At 35.4% G+C, this 15,705-nt stretch overlaps 1 protein-coding gene across 1 annotated transcript; it reads right to left on the reverse strand.

The window, feature by feature from the left end:
- Window positions 1-7,452: 7,452 nt before the first annotated feature.
- On the reverse strand, window positions 7,453-8,648 carry LOC139859438 (E3 ubiquitin-protein ligase RSL1-like). Its single transcript, XM_071848230.1, has 3 exons — window positions 8,628-8,648; window positions 7,836-8,512; window positions 7,453-7,474 (listed from the first exon to the last, which is right to left on the reverse strand). The coding sequence occupies exons 1-3, from the start codon at window positions 8,646-8,648 to the stop codon at window positions 7,453-7,455; spliced, it is 720 nt and encodes a 239-aa protein (XP_071704331.1).
- Between the last annotated feature and the right edge of the window lie 7,057 nt (window positions 8,649-15,705).

Below are 15,705 nucleotides of genomic sequence, written 5' to 3' on the forward strand. Positions count from 1 at the left end.
CTTGAAGGGATTTTTGAAGTATTCTTGAAGTGTTCTTCCTATGATGATTATAGCTTGATTCTTGAAGTGATTTTTGATGAAGATGATGATTAACTACTGGAAAAATACGTTCATAATAGTGTGGGTGTGTTGAGAGAGAATTAGAAAGAGATTTGGAAGTGAAATGGAGTGAATGATGAGTGTTAATTGGTGAGTGGTGAGTGGGGTTAAAAGGAGTTCTAGTTAGTTGACTAGCTCATGGTAGAAGTTAAAATTGATTAGTCATACATGACATAATCAAGAGTGGAATCCCATGCTAGTTCCTATTGGTATATACCCATAGTAAGTACGTTTTGAAGCTGTGTATAATACGGGTAAGAATACGACTAGAATTCTTGATGAAAGAAAAGAATGGGAAAGTAACTGTAACCATTTTCGTTAAGTATGAGTGTTTTGATATATGTCTTGAAGTCTTCCAAAAGTATTTTAATACATCTAAATACACTACATGTATATACATTTTAACGGAGTCGTTAAGTCATCGTTAGTCGTTACATGTAAGTGTTGTTTTGAAACCTTTAAGTTAACGATCTCAATTAATGTTGTTAACCCATTGTTTATTATATCTAATGAGATGTTAAATTATTATATTATCATGATATTATGATATATTAATATATCTTAATATGATATATATACATTTAAATGTCGTTACAACGATAATCGTTACATATATGTCTCGTTTCGAAATCCTTAAGTTAGTAGTCTTGTTTATATGTATATAACTCATTGTTAATATACTTATGGAGATACTTACTTATCATAATCTCATGTTAACCATATGTATATCCATATATATATATCGTCAAGTTGTTTTTACAAGTTTTAACGTTCGTGAATCGCCCGTCAACTTGGGTGGTCAATTGTCTATATGAAACATATTTCAATTAATCAAGTCTTAACAAGTTTGATTGCTTAACATGTTGGAAACATTTAATCATGTAAATATCAATCTCAATTAATATATATAAACATGGAAAAGTTCGGGTCACTACATGAACTACATGGACTGGCTTCGCAACCTAAGAATTGCTCTTAGGATGGAAGGAAAGATCAGGGCAATTGAGGAACCCTTACCGGAAGAACCCGGATCGAGAGCTACTCAAGCGGCTAGGGACGAGTTTGAAAAACGGCGTTCCGAGTCTAATGAGGTAACATGCTTGATGTTGGCGACCATGTCTCCAGAGCTCCAAAAGGGCATGAAGAGCTTAGGGTCGTATGACATGCTTAACCAACTCAAGGACATGTTCCAACAACAAGCAAAGCAAGAAAGGTTTGACACCGTGAAAGCTCTCGTATCTTGCAAAATGGCAACGGGAAGTAGCGTTAGTGCCCATGTACTACAAATGAAAGGGTACATAGATCGGCTGGAGCGCCTTGGTTTTTCCATAAGTCAGGAGCTTGCAACGGATTTTATCCCGAACTCGCTGACTAGTGCATATGAAGGATTCATTATGAACTATAATATGAACAATATGGAGAAAACAATCATGGAGCTCCATGGCATGTTGAAAACCGCTGAGGCTAACATGGCCAAAGCTAAACCTGCAACTACTGTCCTAGCCATTCTTGAAGGTGGGATCAAGAAGAAGAAAAACAAAACAAAGGGCAAGAACAAGGGCAAGGGTAAGGTTGGCACATCCAACTTCAAACCTAAACCTAAGGGCATTGCTAAATCTTCTACTTCAAAGATCCCGCAAACCAAGTCTCCTGAAGAAGCAATATGCTTCCATTGTGGGGATAAAGGACATTGGAGGCGCAATTGTACCAAGTACTTGAAGGAACTTAATGAACTACGGGCTAAGGGAGTCGCCCTACCTTCAGGTTTGTTCATGATTGAACTAAACAATACTACTATTTCTAATTACTGGGTATTGGACACAGGATGTGGTACTCACATTTGTACTAATGTTCAGGGACTCACAAGAAGTAGGAAGCTGAAGACCGGAGAGCTTAATCTAATCATGGGAAACAAGAACGTTGCCTCTGTTGATATGATTGGAGAATATAAGCTTACTTTTGATTCTGGTCTATGTATTATTTTATCTAATGTTTGCTACAGTGCCGAAATGGCAAGAAACATTATATCTTTTGATGCTTTATTTAATGATGGTTTTAATTTTAGTTTTGATAATGGATCAATACTTGTTCACAAAAATGGGATGTTTTATTTCAAAGCTAGTCCTTGTAAAGGCATCTTGGAAACCACAGCAAAGCTAAATGATAGTTCAATCTACAATGTTGATTCATCCAAAGATGTTTTGGATAAAACGTATCTATGGTATTGTCGTTTAGGGCATATAAACAAGAAACGCATAGCTAAACTCCAGTCAGATGGAATTCTAGAATCATTTGATATTCAATCATATGATGAATGCGAATCTTTCTTATTAGGAAAAATGACAAAAGCGCCTTTCACAGGAAACTGTGAAAGGGGTAAGGATCTATTGGACTTGGTACACACTGATGTGTGCGGTCCGTTCAGATCGCCTACTAGACACCAGGAACGATACTTCGTTACATTTACTGATGACTTCAATAGATATGGTTATGTTTATTTAATTAAACAAAAGTCTGAAACTTTGGGAGTGTTCAAGGCATACCAAAACGAAGTAGAAAATCAACTGAACAAAAGAATTAAGATTCTCCGATCTGATAGAGGTGGTGAATATCTTAATGACGAATTTCGTGATCATCTACGGGGTTGTGGGATAATCTCACAATTAGCTCCTCCTAGAACACCACAGCATAATGGTGTGGCTGAAAGGAGGAATCGGACATTACTTGATATGGTTCGATCCATGATGAGTCGCACAATGCTTCCAATCAGTTTTTGGGGTTACGTCCTACAAACTTCCGCAAGGATCCTTAACCTCATCCCAACCAAGAAAGTTTCCAAAACACCTTATGAGATATGGCATGGCAAAACCGTGTCTCTCTCATATCTTAGAATCTGGGGATGTGAGGCTTACGTTTGTCGTGAAGCTCAAGATAAACTTGAACCCAGATCTGAAAAGTGTTTATTTGTTGGATACCCGACTGATTCTTTTGGATATTTTTTTTACAACCCTACTGAGAATAAAGTCTTTGTGTCTCGAATGGGAGTCTTCCTTGAAAAGGATCTCATATCAAAAGGAACCAGTGGGAGCAAAATTGACCTTGAAGAAATTCAAGAATCAACCGACATGGAAACCGATATTGGAACTAATTCTCCTCAAGAGGTCGATGAGCCTGCTGTTGAGAGAGAAACTGACCTACAGCCACCACCCATACGTAGATCTTATAGAGTGCGTCAAACACCAAAGAAATATAGTTTACACGTATTTGAAGGTGATGATGAAAATATAGATTCTGATGAACCTATTACCTATCAGGAAGCGATGATAGGCCCCAAGTCTGCCAAATGGAAGGAGGCTATGGACAACGAGATTCAATCCATGCATGATAATCAAGTCTGGACCTTGATTGATCATACACCAGGAATTAAAACCATTGGGTGTAAGTGGGTCTTCAAGAAGAAGACTGACATGGATGGAAATGTACACACATTCAAAGCCAGACTGGTGGCTAAGGGTTACACACAACAATATGGTGTAGACTATGATGAAACTTTTTCACCAGTGGCGATGTTGAAATCCATTAGAATACTTCTTGTCATAGCTGCATTTTATGACTACGAAATATGGCAAATGGATGTAAAAATAGCTTTCCTTCATGGTAAGCTAACAGAGGATGTGTTTATGACACAGCCTGAGGGTTTTGTACATCCTAAGTATCCTAAAAGTGTGTGCAAGCTTCAAAATTCCATTTATGGACTTAAACAAGCTTCTCGTAGGTGGAATCATTGCTTTAATAAGAAAATCAAAGAATTTGGTTTTATCAGAAGCGAAGATGAGCCATGTGTCTATGTCAGGTCTAGTAGGAGTGTTGTAGTCTTCCTTGTACTATATGTCGATGACATATTACTCATGGGAAACGATATCCCAACATTGAAAGATGTCAAAGCTTGGCTAGGGAAATGTTTCTCCATGAAAGATTTAGAAGATGCATCATATATTTTGGGTATTAAGATCTATCGAGATAGGTCAAGGAGATTGATTGGGCTAAGCCAAAGTGCATATGTAGATAAGATACTGAAGAAATTCGGTATGCACAACTCCAAGAAAGGGTGTGTTCCTATGAACCCTGGAATGATATTGAGCAAGTCTCAATGTCCTAATTCTGACTTGGAATCAGCTACCATGAGTCGGACTCCATAAGCTTCAGCTATAGGGTCGATCATGTATGCCATGATATGCACTAGGCCTGACGTATCGTATGCACTAAGCATGACTAGTCGTTATCAGGCCAACCCTGGTGAAGCTCATTGGATAGCAGTCAAGAATATTCTAAAGTATCTTAGGAGAACTAAAGAGATGTTCTTGGTCTATGGTGGGAATGACGAGCTGAGCGTTAAAGGATACTCGGACGCTAGCTTCCAATCAGATAGAGATGATTGCTCATCGCAATCTGAATTTGTGTTTATGTTGAACGGTGGAGCCGTCACTTGGAGAAGCTCCAAGCAAAGTACTATTGCTGATTCTACGACAGAAGCCGAGTATATAGCGGTAAATGAAGCTGCTAAAGAGGCCATGTGGATAAAGAAATTCATCGGGGATCTAGGTGTGGTCCCTACAATCCATGATCCTATTGAGATTTTCTGCGGCAATGTGAGTGCTGTTGTCTTGGCTCAAGAACCGAGGTCATAAAAGCGCACACGACACATACTCAGAAAGTACCATTACATCCGTCAACTTGTAGCAGAAAATGACATATTATTAAGTAGAGTAGACACGACTAAGAACTTGGCTGATCCTTTCACCAAGCCTTTACCACAGACTAAGCATGATGCTCATAGCATGTCTATTGGCATTCGTGTCATTGATGATAAAGTTTGATTGTATTTATTATGTTAAGTTTGAAACTTTAAACATTCGGCAATAATATATGTTGCAACTGATTTGATGATTAATATATTGAGATTATATTATACGCACAATGCGATCATTTCATTGTATATTGCCATGTTTCATTTTGCATGTTTTAACTTCCAATGAATATTATTTCATAAACCTCCACAGTCGGTCATTCTCTACGGAAGAGAGAATTGAATTAAGGCTGCTATGAAGTGTAGTAATATAGGCTTATATGAAACTACATTCATGAGAAACTTGATAGTTGATTCAAGGTTTTAGAATGACCACGCTTAGACGCTACTTCATGGTTTTAAGTCACAAGTAAGATCTAAGATGGCAACATCATTTATCCTAGAGTGGATATGTATGAGGAATCCTGACACAAACTAAATTCTACTTTGACCTGTATTTAACACTGTGCGTAAATGCCAGTCATAAGGGTGCAGATCAGGTATAATATGGGATGTGGTGGATGTCTATACAGTTGAAGCAATTTGTTCCTTCTTCTCTTAGCAAGTTGAAGCGATATCTCTGGGCCCCTCGTTGGTTTGTGCTGAATTAAATGCATGGCCATGCTACGACTGAATAAATGCAATTACAGTCTATTTGATCACCACAAATCTCAATCGGAAAACATAATCTTGAACGATGATGATTGACACTTAACCATGTCACACGTTCATATAGATAAATAGAACAAAAGGATGATTGATATAAATCAAAATATAGGAGTGTAACATAGCAGACTAGTTGTTACACATGGTGTGTCTTTTAAGACTAACCAATATTATTAATGTCAGTGCAAGTGGGAGTCTGTTGGAAATATGTTCTCGGGTTAGTTACGGTTCAATCGTGATTTGACCGTGGTACATATATTCCGAATGTATGCCCATGACATTAAATAATATAAAGTCCATGTATCATATTCGGTCACACACAAAGGCCAATCGTAAATTGTTTGATATACCTTCTAATCGAGAATTAATTTATTAATCATTAGTTAATGGTTTAATAAATTAAATAAGTTTTGAGATTAGTTAATTAATTTGTTAATTAATTTATATTAAAGAGCATGCTTATTTTGTATAAATAACTGATGCATGCATGTATAAGACATACATGTGGGTTTACCTATCAAAAAAAATTATAAAGAAAGGCATGCTTCATTTTATATGTTCGATACATGCAAGCATTGGGGACTAGTTTTTGTTTTTTTTTTTAAACTGATACAAGCATCTCAAAAACAGAACACACACTATCCAATTTTCCTTTAACTATCTTTGACCAAGAAAAGAACATAAGAAAACTACACTTCAATTTTGGGAGAAAAAAAACTTCATACGTTTATTTTTTTTGGTCAATGTAAAACAAAAGGAAGAAAAGGTTTTAGTGAATTAGAAGGTGTATATCAAAACAAGGTTGGAACTTTGGGTGTCTACCGTTAGAGGAGCTCTATTTTGGGTTCTTTACATCCGTCTCCGAGAAAGATTTACAAAGGTTGTAATCTAATCTTTATCTTGTTCCATTTATATTTTGTTTGCTAAAAGTTTTATACATGGGTCCTTAGAAGAGTATGATTTTGTAAAATTTTAAAATGCTTTCGCTCGCTTTGTGTTTGTATCATACTCCAACATCTCAATCTAGGGACTCGTCGTATGAGTAACTCATGGAATCCACATGCTGTGTACGTACTATAATTAAATAATGAGACACATTAAAACTAACATGCCAATCTTAAACATAATGCATGATCATTAATCCAAAATGAATTTATCAATGTATAGGATATTATAAGATTAACATACCAATCCTTAACTTATCTATCTAGTTAATTCTATCACCAACCATACAATAATACAGAATCATAGAACTAAAGAAGTTGTCTCTGCGTGTTTGGTTTAATTTAATCATAAATAAACAAATATGTGTGTTGCAGTCTTTCTGTTTTGATGATTGCAATGTCATACATAGTAATGGAGATATCAACAACAGAAGCAGCTCAATCAATTCACTAATACCATTGCAAGCAAACAAACGTAGAAGACACATGGTTCAAATGGATGTATATAACTAATTATGTATAGTTGACTTAATAGTCAAAGTTAGTCAAAAGCTAGTTAAAAGTTAGTGGCTACTTGGCATATGTTGTAATTATATATAGCTTGTATTCAATCACTTTCTGTAACTAATTCAATTATAATGAAATTCAGTTACACACACACACACACAGTGCTATACTAATCGTTTATAATTACTTTTATTTACATCAATCAGATAACACTATAACTAATATATCTCAGTTTCCATCTTGAAATAAGTGTAAATAGAAGATAGAATGTGAACAAAACCACAAAAGGGCTCCTAGCTTAGCGGTATTAAGGGAACTCATTGATCTCGAGGTTGTGAGTTTGAGTATGTTGCAAAACAATAGAATGTGAACATAAGCAAAAGCTCCCTCTTAACAAAAACTAATTCCACATCTGTAACAAGAAGTTCAACATCAGAAAATCAACATATGACCCAAAGCTCCCTCTTAATTCAAAAGAAAATAATCTAAATTTTTATATTACATCATATATCAACAATCAACATTAACTAACCAGGTAAATATTTAGGTTTCAATGGTGATCATGATAACGTACGATGTAAACTTTGATCTATTTTAGCATACCATTTCCAAGAACACAAACTTTTCCGCTTATAGAACTTTAGGTCATATTCTAGATCATATATTAGCAGATTTAATTCAAATTAATCATAGTAAGCACACAAACACAATATAATCCAAATTCAGCAATGTAATCATGAATAAATTGTCACGCTAAGTGTACGATTGTATACCTGCAACTAACAACGTTACAACCTTCAACAAGCTCAACACAATGTCGACACACAGGGCACCTCATCCACTTCTTCTGTTCAGAAAGGACACCAAACGCGATATCATTTACATCCCTCATCTCCCCACTTTCATCACACCTATAACCAGCATGCCATGGAACTTTACACTTAAAACAAAAAGGTTTCTTGCAATTAGGGCACACACATCGTTTCAGATCACCAGCAGTACCACATTCATTGATAACCACAGCTGAACAATTTCTATTTGGACAATAAACCCTGTCAAAATTTAACACAAACGACTCACATAACACATCACACCATTTATCAAACAGTTGGTGTGCAATTTTGGGTCGACAAGATAAAGGTTCTAAAGAGTGATCACAAGTTGGGGATGGACACTTGATATCAGAGACGTTATCTTCTAGCTTGACTTGAATGTATTTGGTGATACAGTCAGTGCAGTATGGGTGAACACATTTGTTACTGTTACTAAAGTTTGTGGTGGGTAGTGTTACTGGTTCTATGCAAATTTCACAGGTGAATGGTTGTGTTGTTGTTAGTGATGATGATGATGATAATTGTGGTAGTTGGTCTTCAGTTTGTTGTTGATCAGAAGGGTGTGGATTGTGTTGGGGTGTTCGATTTACGTTCCCCATCAACTGAAACTGAAAACCCTAAAAGTATTTAGAAAAAACAAAAAAAAAAAAAAAAATTGGAGTGAAATTGGGAGAACTGAGAATTTGTAGATGATTTAAGGTGGAAATGTGAAGAATTTACAGGAAATATTACCTGAATTGTGAGGAAATACATATACGGAAATATGTGTGGAGCCCACCATGTTACTTTAATTAATTTTATTAATATGTAGTTTTTGTCATGTCATCGAACAAAGATGATATACTTTATATTATAGTGAGTGATTATGAAATTATGTATTATGATATATGATATATGATATATACCGAATTACCGAGGGTATGAATTATTGTTAATGTTATTAATATTCTAAATTTTTACTTATATTACTAACAATGAATGAATATAGTGTTTTTATACGTCTGAATTTATATGATAAATAGTTTAAAATAATTTTATAGTTTTAAAAATGTAGAATTTGCTTAACTATTTTGCCATATTGCTCGTGATTAAAAAATTATTTTGTTTTAAATAAGTATTTTTTAATGCAAAAGATGTTGTTATTATTATTAACACGAATATATTACAAGATCAGGGGAATTCTTACATGAACATGATACATGAATCATCCATGAAGCCACGAATATTACATACACGAAACAATTACATACTAATATGAATCATGAATCACTCATGAAGCTACGAAAATTACATACACGAAACAATTACATACTAATATGATATGAGGGTTGAACATTGAGTTGTAGCTAAACTGATAGTGACATACATTTCTTAGCGAGAGATCTTGAGTTCGACTCCGCTGAGCTGTAATATTGCACTCAACACCCATGTCGCCTTTCGCTTAGTGTGGGGGCAGCCGGGAGGGTCCACTACTAGAAAATCTGAAATTAGCGACGGAAAAATATGTCCCTAATCCGTCCCTAAACGTGTTTAGCGACAGATTTTCGACAGATTGAAGCCGACCCTAAAATTGGCCTCGGGAAAAATTAGGAACGGATTTAGCGACGGCAACGAAATTAGCGACGGATTAGCGACGGATTCATTAGGGACGGATTAGCGACGGCCTTTTAGGGACGAATTAGCGACGGACCTTTAGGAACGGAATAGCGACAGCCCCTTATGGACGGATTAGCGACGGACCCCTTTATTTAATAATTTCATTTTCCCAATTTTTTCAGGTTTTACATCCCGTTTTCATCCACAAATCAAAACATATTTCATAAAAGCACTAGCTTTAAAAAAACCAAATTCATTCTGATTCTAGCTTTAAAAAACCAATTAAAATGACATTTTTATTAGCAATCTGATCCAGAATATATATATTTTTTTTCCAACTTTTAAAGTTAATCCTCATTGGCACTGATCCAGAATATTAGCACAGTTTAGTAAACGTAAACCAAAGAAACATAGCAACTTTTAATAAACAAATCATTAATTTATATTCATAAGAAACTAAGATTGATTACATTAACTTCAATTGAATTTCAACAATATCATCCTAAACTGTTCAACAAGTCAAACCCAAAGCCTAAACGGAAACCATAAAGCGGACGACCTCAAATTATATATATCATCCGTAGCTGTAACCGTCTTTCTTCTAGCTTGTTGGTGTACGTAACGGCATCTCTAATCGCATTCTCTACAAATATCTTGAGCATGTTCTCTTCGTAAATCGGTATGCGTAAATGTATTTCTTCTATCAAACCGCTACCAGTACCTCGACCTCAAATTCTATATATCATCAATCCATAAAAATTGTACTCCGTAATAAATTAGTGTTTTGGTATATGGAGGTTAATGTGAGTATATGTGAAATACGAATCTTTTGGTTAAGGAATAGAGCCATGGAGGAGTTGTTTTATAGGTAGGGAGCTTTTATTTTGAAAGTTGGAACCTCCATCATTGATGAGTTTTAATCGAACGGTGGATACATGTTATCCGTGTGATGTGCTTTCTCCCCAAAAAAGAGAAAAAAATAAGCTGAATTAATTTTTGAATTGACTTTCTATTTTCACATACTCCTTCCTTTGACAAATATTAGGAGTACTCCACTATCAAACTAAATCATAATTATACTAGTACTACCTGTTCGAGTATAAAAAATATTTGTCTTAGTATGTATTAATTAATCTAATATTTGTCTTAGTATTTAAGGAAAAAAGTCGTTCTATATCAATCCCTAATTTTCTCATTTACTGACGGATTAGAGACATATATACTAGACAACTTTATACATATATATTTTTTAGATTACGATTTAGACGAAAATACATAGACATCCAATCCTAAATGAATCTATATTACTAGTAAACAAACATTTAAATACCAAAAGACATAGAAATGCAACGTACACGTATACATATATTCACTAACAACGATTATGGAACTTATGTATAGAAACACTCTATCGAATATATATACATCCGACAAACGTATAATATATTGATGTATATATGTTATATTAGATAGTATAAGTGTATTCTAAGACAATTTGGTACTTATATGTGTGTATCTATATTATTAGTGAACAAACATTTTAAAAATACTAAGTAACGTATAAATGCAAAACATGTACAGGTATACATATATTCACTAACAACGATTATGGAACTTATGTACAGAAACACTAGATCGATGTATATATGTTATATTTTTATAGTAAAAGTGTATTTTAAGACATTTTGGTACTTATATGTGTTCATTCGTGCTCTTAAACTCGATAAAATCTCAATTATTAAAAACATCCGTCCCAAATCCGTCCCTAATTACCGACGGATTAGGGACGGCCATATATGTATATATTTTTTAAAATTACGATTTAGACGAAAATGCATAGACATTCATTTCTAAATGCATCTATATTAGTTAACAAACACTATAAAAATACTAAATAGCGTATAAATGCAACCACACGTACGAGTATGCATATATCCACTAACAACGATTATGGAACTTATATATAAAAACATTAGATCAATTATATACATCCGACAAATGCATAAGATATTGATGTATATATGTTATATTTGATAGTAAAAGTGTATTTTAAGGCATTTTGGTACTTATACATGTTCATTCGTGCTCGTAAACTCGATAAAATCTCAATTATTAAAAACATCCGTCCCAAATCCGTCCCTAATTACCGACGGATTAGGGACGGTCATATATGTATATATATATATATATATATATATATATATATATATATATATATATATATATATATATATATATATATATATATATATATATATATATATATATATATATATATATATATATATATATATTTAAATAACGATTTAGACGAAAATGCATAGACACTCATTCCTAAATGAATCTATATTAGTTAACAAACATTTTAAAAATACTAGGTAGCGTATAAATGCAAACACACGTACGAGTATGCATATATCCACTAACAACGATTATGGAACTTATATATAAAAACATTAGATCAATGATATACATCCGACAAATGCATAAGATATTGATGTATATATGTTATATTTGATAGTAAAAGTGTATTTTAAGGCATTTTGGTACTTATACATGTTCATTCGTGCTCGTAAAACTCGATAAAATCTCAATTATAAAAAACTTCCGTCCCAAATCCGTCCCTAATTACCGACGGATTAGGGACGGTCATATATGTATATATATTTTTAAATAACGATTTAGACGAAAATGCATAGACAGTCATTCCTAAATGAATCTATATTAGTTAACAAACATTTTAAAAATACTAGGTAGCGTATAAATGCAAACACACGTACGAGTATGCGTATATTCACTAACAACGATTATGGAACTTATATATAAAAACATTAGATCAATGATATACATCCGACAAATGCATAAGATATTGATGTATATATGTTATATTTGATAGTAAAAGTGTATTCTAAGACATTTTGGTACTTATACGTGTTCGTTCGTGCTCGTAAACTCGATAAAATCTCAATTATAAAAAACCTCCGTCCCAAATCCGTCTATAATTACCGACGGATTAGGGACGAATTATGGACGAATTTATGGACGTAGCTAATCTGTCGGTAATCTGTCGCAAAACTTATATTTAGGGACAGATTACCTACGGATGAGTCGCCGTAGTTAATCCGTCGCTAAGTCGTCGCAAATGTGTTTTTTATGAGTTCGTTGGAAAGCCGTCGGGAATTCGTCGGTAATTAGGGACGGAATTATAGGCCGTCGCAAATCCAAAGCTAATTTGAAACAACCCAACCCGTATTCCATACGATAAATTTTTTTTTTTTTATACAACACATTTACGCGCCAATTAAATGTGTAAACCATTTCACACGTTTCGTTAAAACATACATCAAGTTTAGTGTTTACAAAAGGCACGAAGGCCATTAATAAATGTGATACAAGTTTGACCTACTACAAATGACAGTTTATAATCCAAACGACACATGAGCATAGTTTGGGACTAAACTACCCAAAACATTAGGCCAACTTCCAAGCTTCAACAAAACATCATCAAGGGCCACTTAATGCCCGATAACCCCTTTGCCCTTATCCGTACCTGCGACTAAAAAGATAAACAACGAGAGGGGTAAGCTAACGCTTAGTGAATGCAATAATTATACACGTACATATATAATATACTTACTTGCAAACACTTAAACACATACCGCATACATGCTAGCAACACAATTAGCTTATCATCTCAATTATAAACTATAAACTTCCAATATCACAAGCTAGCAATGCAATAGCATATATACAAACCGTACAATATAATATGCTTACACTACAACACAATAACCATGGTTAACCAATCGTACAAGGGATGGTACTCGAATTTCGCATTGGTGTTCATAACATCCATTAGTGTACTTAGCACCTCGTATCACTAACCCCCGGGTGGCATCTTAACACCTCGATACTTCACCCTCGGGTGGCATCTTAACACCTCGACACTTCACCCTTTAACATGGAGTGGCGTCTTAACACCTCGACACTTCACTCCTAGGTGGCATCTTAACACCTCGATGCTTCACCTCGAGTGGCATCTTAACACCTCGATGCTTCACTCGTCACGTGAAACGTGGTGTCTTAACACCTCGACACTTCACATCTCACGCTACCACAAATAAATATATTATATACCTACGCATATAATTATTCCACTCACCTTAACACTTCGGTGGTGATTTAAATGCTTCCGAAGGCTTCAAAGAAAAGTACCTAATTACATAAGTACACATTCGATTACACAACTAGTGGAATTAACCACATTACACTTACTTGAGCATTTAATGACCCAATTCGTATTAAATGACTCAACCATACCAAAACCGCCCTTAAATGGCCAAGACCCGACTTTAATCACTAAAGCTAGTAAATTAAGTCTACTAACATCAACTAACACAAACTTAGGTTAATTCATACCCATTTCACCCAAACTAGGTCAACTAGCCCATTTTGGATCCATTTAACACTTTCACTACCAAACTTGTCAAACATGACCCAAATAACATCTCTTTCAACTTTAACAAGCGTGTTAGTGACTAAAAACGTCATTTAACATTTATAACCCCAAATCATAAGACCAAACCCTAGGTTATGGCCATTTGGGTTTTCTTTCCTCAACACAACCCAAGTTCGCCCATTTTAACCCCAAATGGGTCACATAAGTTCCAAATGAACAAAACCCTAGCATAAATTAATTAAAACTCAAAACTTAGAGTTAGAACTTACCGAGACTATCAACGCGTAGCTAGAGACACAAGGAACAACCTTAATTCTTGCTCCAAAGATCAACCCTCAATCCTTCACTCTCAAATCTTGCTTTTAATTCAATTGAGTTTTAAGTTTTGGGAGAGAAATTGGAAAGAAAAGAGAAAAGAAATAAATGAAATGGATGAGTGGTTGGGATTTAATGCTCCCATCTGATTTATACGCGAAATTACCAATTTGCCCCTTGAAGTCATTCAATTTGAGCTAAAATCGGAGTCAGAACTGCAGAGTTGTCGCGGCGCGGCGCTATATGTCGCGGCGCGACATTACGAAGGAAAAACAACCTCTCTTAACCCACTTTCTGAACCTGGTTCGCTTGAAATGCCGCGGCGCGGACCCCTTTGTCGCGGCGCGACACATAAGGGGAAAATCGACCCTTCTTAATCCAATTGCTGATCTGGATTTGCTTTATATGCCGCGGCGCGGCCCAATGTGTCGCGGCGCGGCATTGGCCGTCACCTGGACACTTCGACAACCTTAAACAAAATTTGATTTTATTTAATTCGTACACTTAAATCTCGCTTCCTATATTCGCCTAACCTTCAACAATAGTCTCATAAGACTTAACGCTAACAAAGCCCATGTATAAACTTGTATTCGCACACATTATCAAGTATATATATATATATATATCTAGACATTTACGCATAGTCTAGCAAGTTACAAACGTACAATGATTAAGTATGTACCTTTCAATATGTACGGGAAAAACGGGATGTTACAACTCTCCCCCACTTGAATCGGAGCGCGTCCTCGCGATCCAAGCCGCATGACAAGAGGGAAGATAAACCAACACAAATTCTTCGGGCTCCCAAGTAAACTCAGAACCTTTACTACGACGCCATTGAACTTTAAAGGTCCTAACCTCTTTATTTCTCAACCTTTTGACCTTCTCATCGAGTATAGCAATCGGCTTCTCAATATACTCTAACCTATTGTTTAGCTCGATCTCGTCTAAAGGCACCCATGAAGAATCATCCGCAAGACACTTACGGAGATGGGAAACATGAAATGTATTATGGATCCTCGCAAGCTCTTCGGGTAATTCCAAACGATAGGCAACTTCGCCAACACGAGCTAAAATCTTAAACGGACCGATAAACCGAGGAGCTAACTTTCCTCGTTTTCGAAACCGAATAACACCTTTCCATGGCGAAACCTTAAGCATCACCATGTCACCTTCTTGAAATTCGATCATTCGTCTACGTTTGTCAGCATACGACTTTTGTCTATCTTGAGCCTTTTTCAAATGCTCTCGAATCATATCAATCTTGCTATTCGTTTCTAAGACCAAATCGGTACTCCCGATTTCCCTTTGACCCACTTCACCCCAACAAATCGGGGTTCGACACCTTCGCCCATAAAGCATCTCATACGGTGGCATCCCGATACTAGTATGATAACTATTATTGTACGAGAATTCCACCAAAGGTAAGTGCTCGTCCCA

The sequence above is a fragment of the Rutidosis leptorrhynchoides genome, chromosome 7 (assembly GCF_046630445.1).
Source record: "Rutidosis leptorrhynchoides isolate AG116_Rl617_1_P2 chromosome 7, CSIRO_AGI_Rlap_v1, whole genome shotgun sequence".
Taxonomy (NCBI): domain Eukaryota; kingdom Viridiplantae; phylum Streptophyta; class Magnoliopsida; order Asterales; family Asteraceae; genus Rutidosis; species Rutidosis leptorrhynchoides.

What these genes read in the sequence shown, in the direction of transcription:
- LOC139859438 (XM_071848230.1), bottom strand. Translation starts at nt 8,648, where the DNA reads ATGTATTTCCTCACAATTCAG. An exon ending in TGTATTTCCTCACAATTCAG is followed by an intron (nt 8,513 to 8,627) that starts GTAATATTTCCT and finishes AAATACTTTTAG; the next exon opens with GGTTTTCAGTTTCAGTTGAT. An exon ending in TGTAACGTTGTTAGTTGCAG is followed by an intron (nt 7,475 to 7,835) that starts GTATACAATCGT and finishes TTCTTGTTACAG; the next exon opens with ATGTGGAATTAGTTTTTGTT.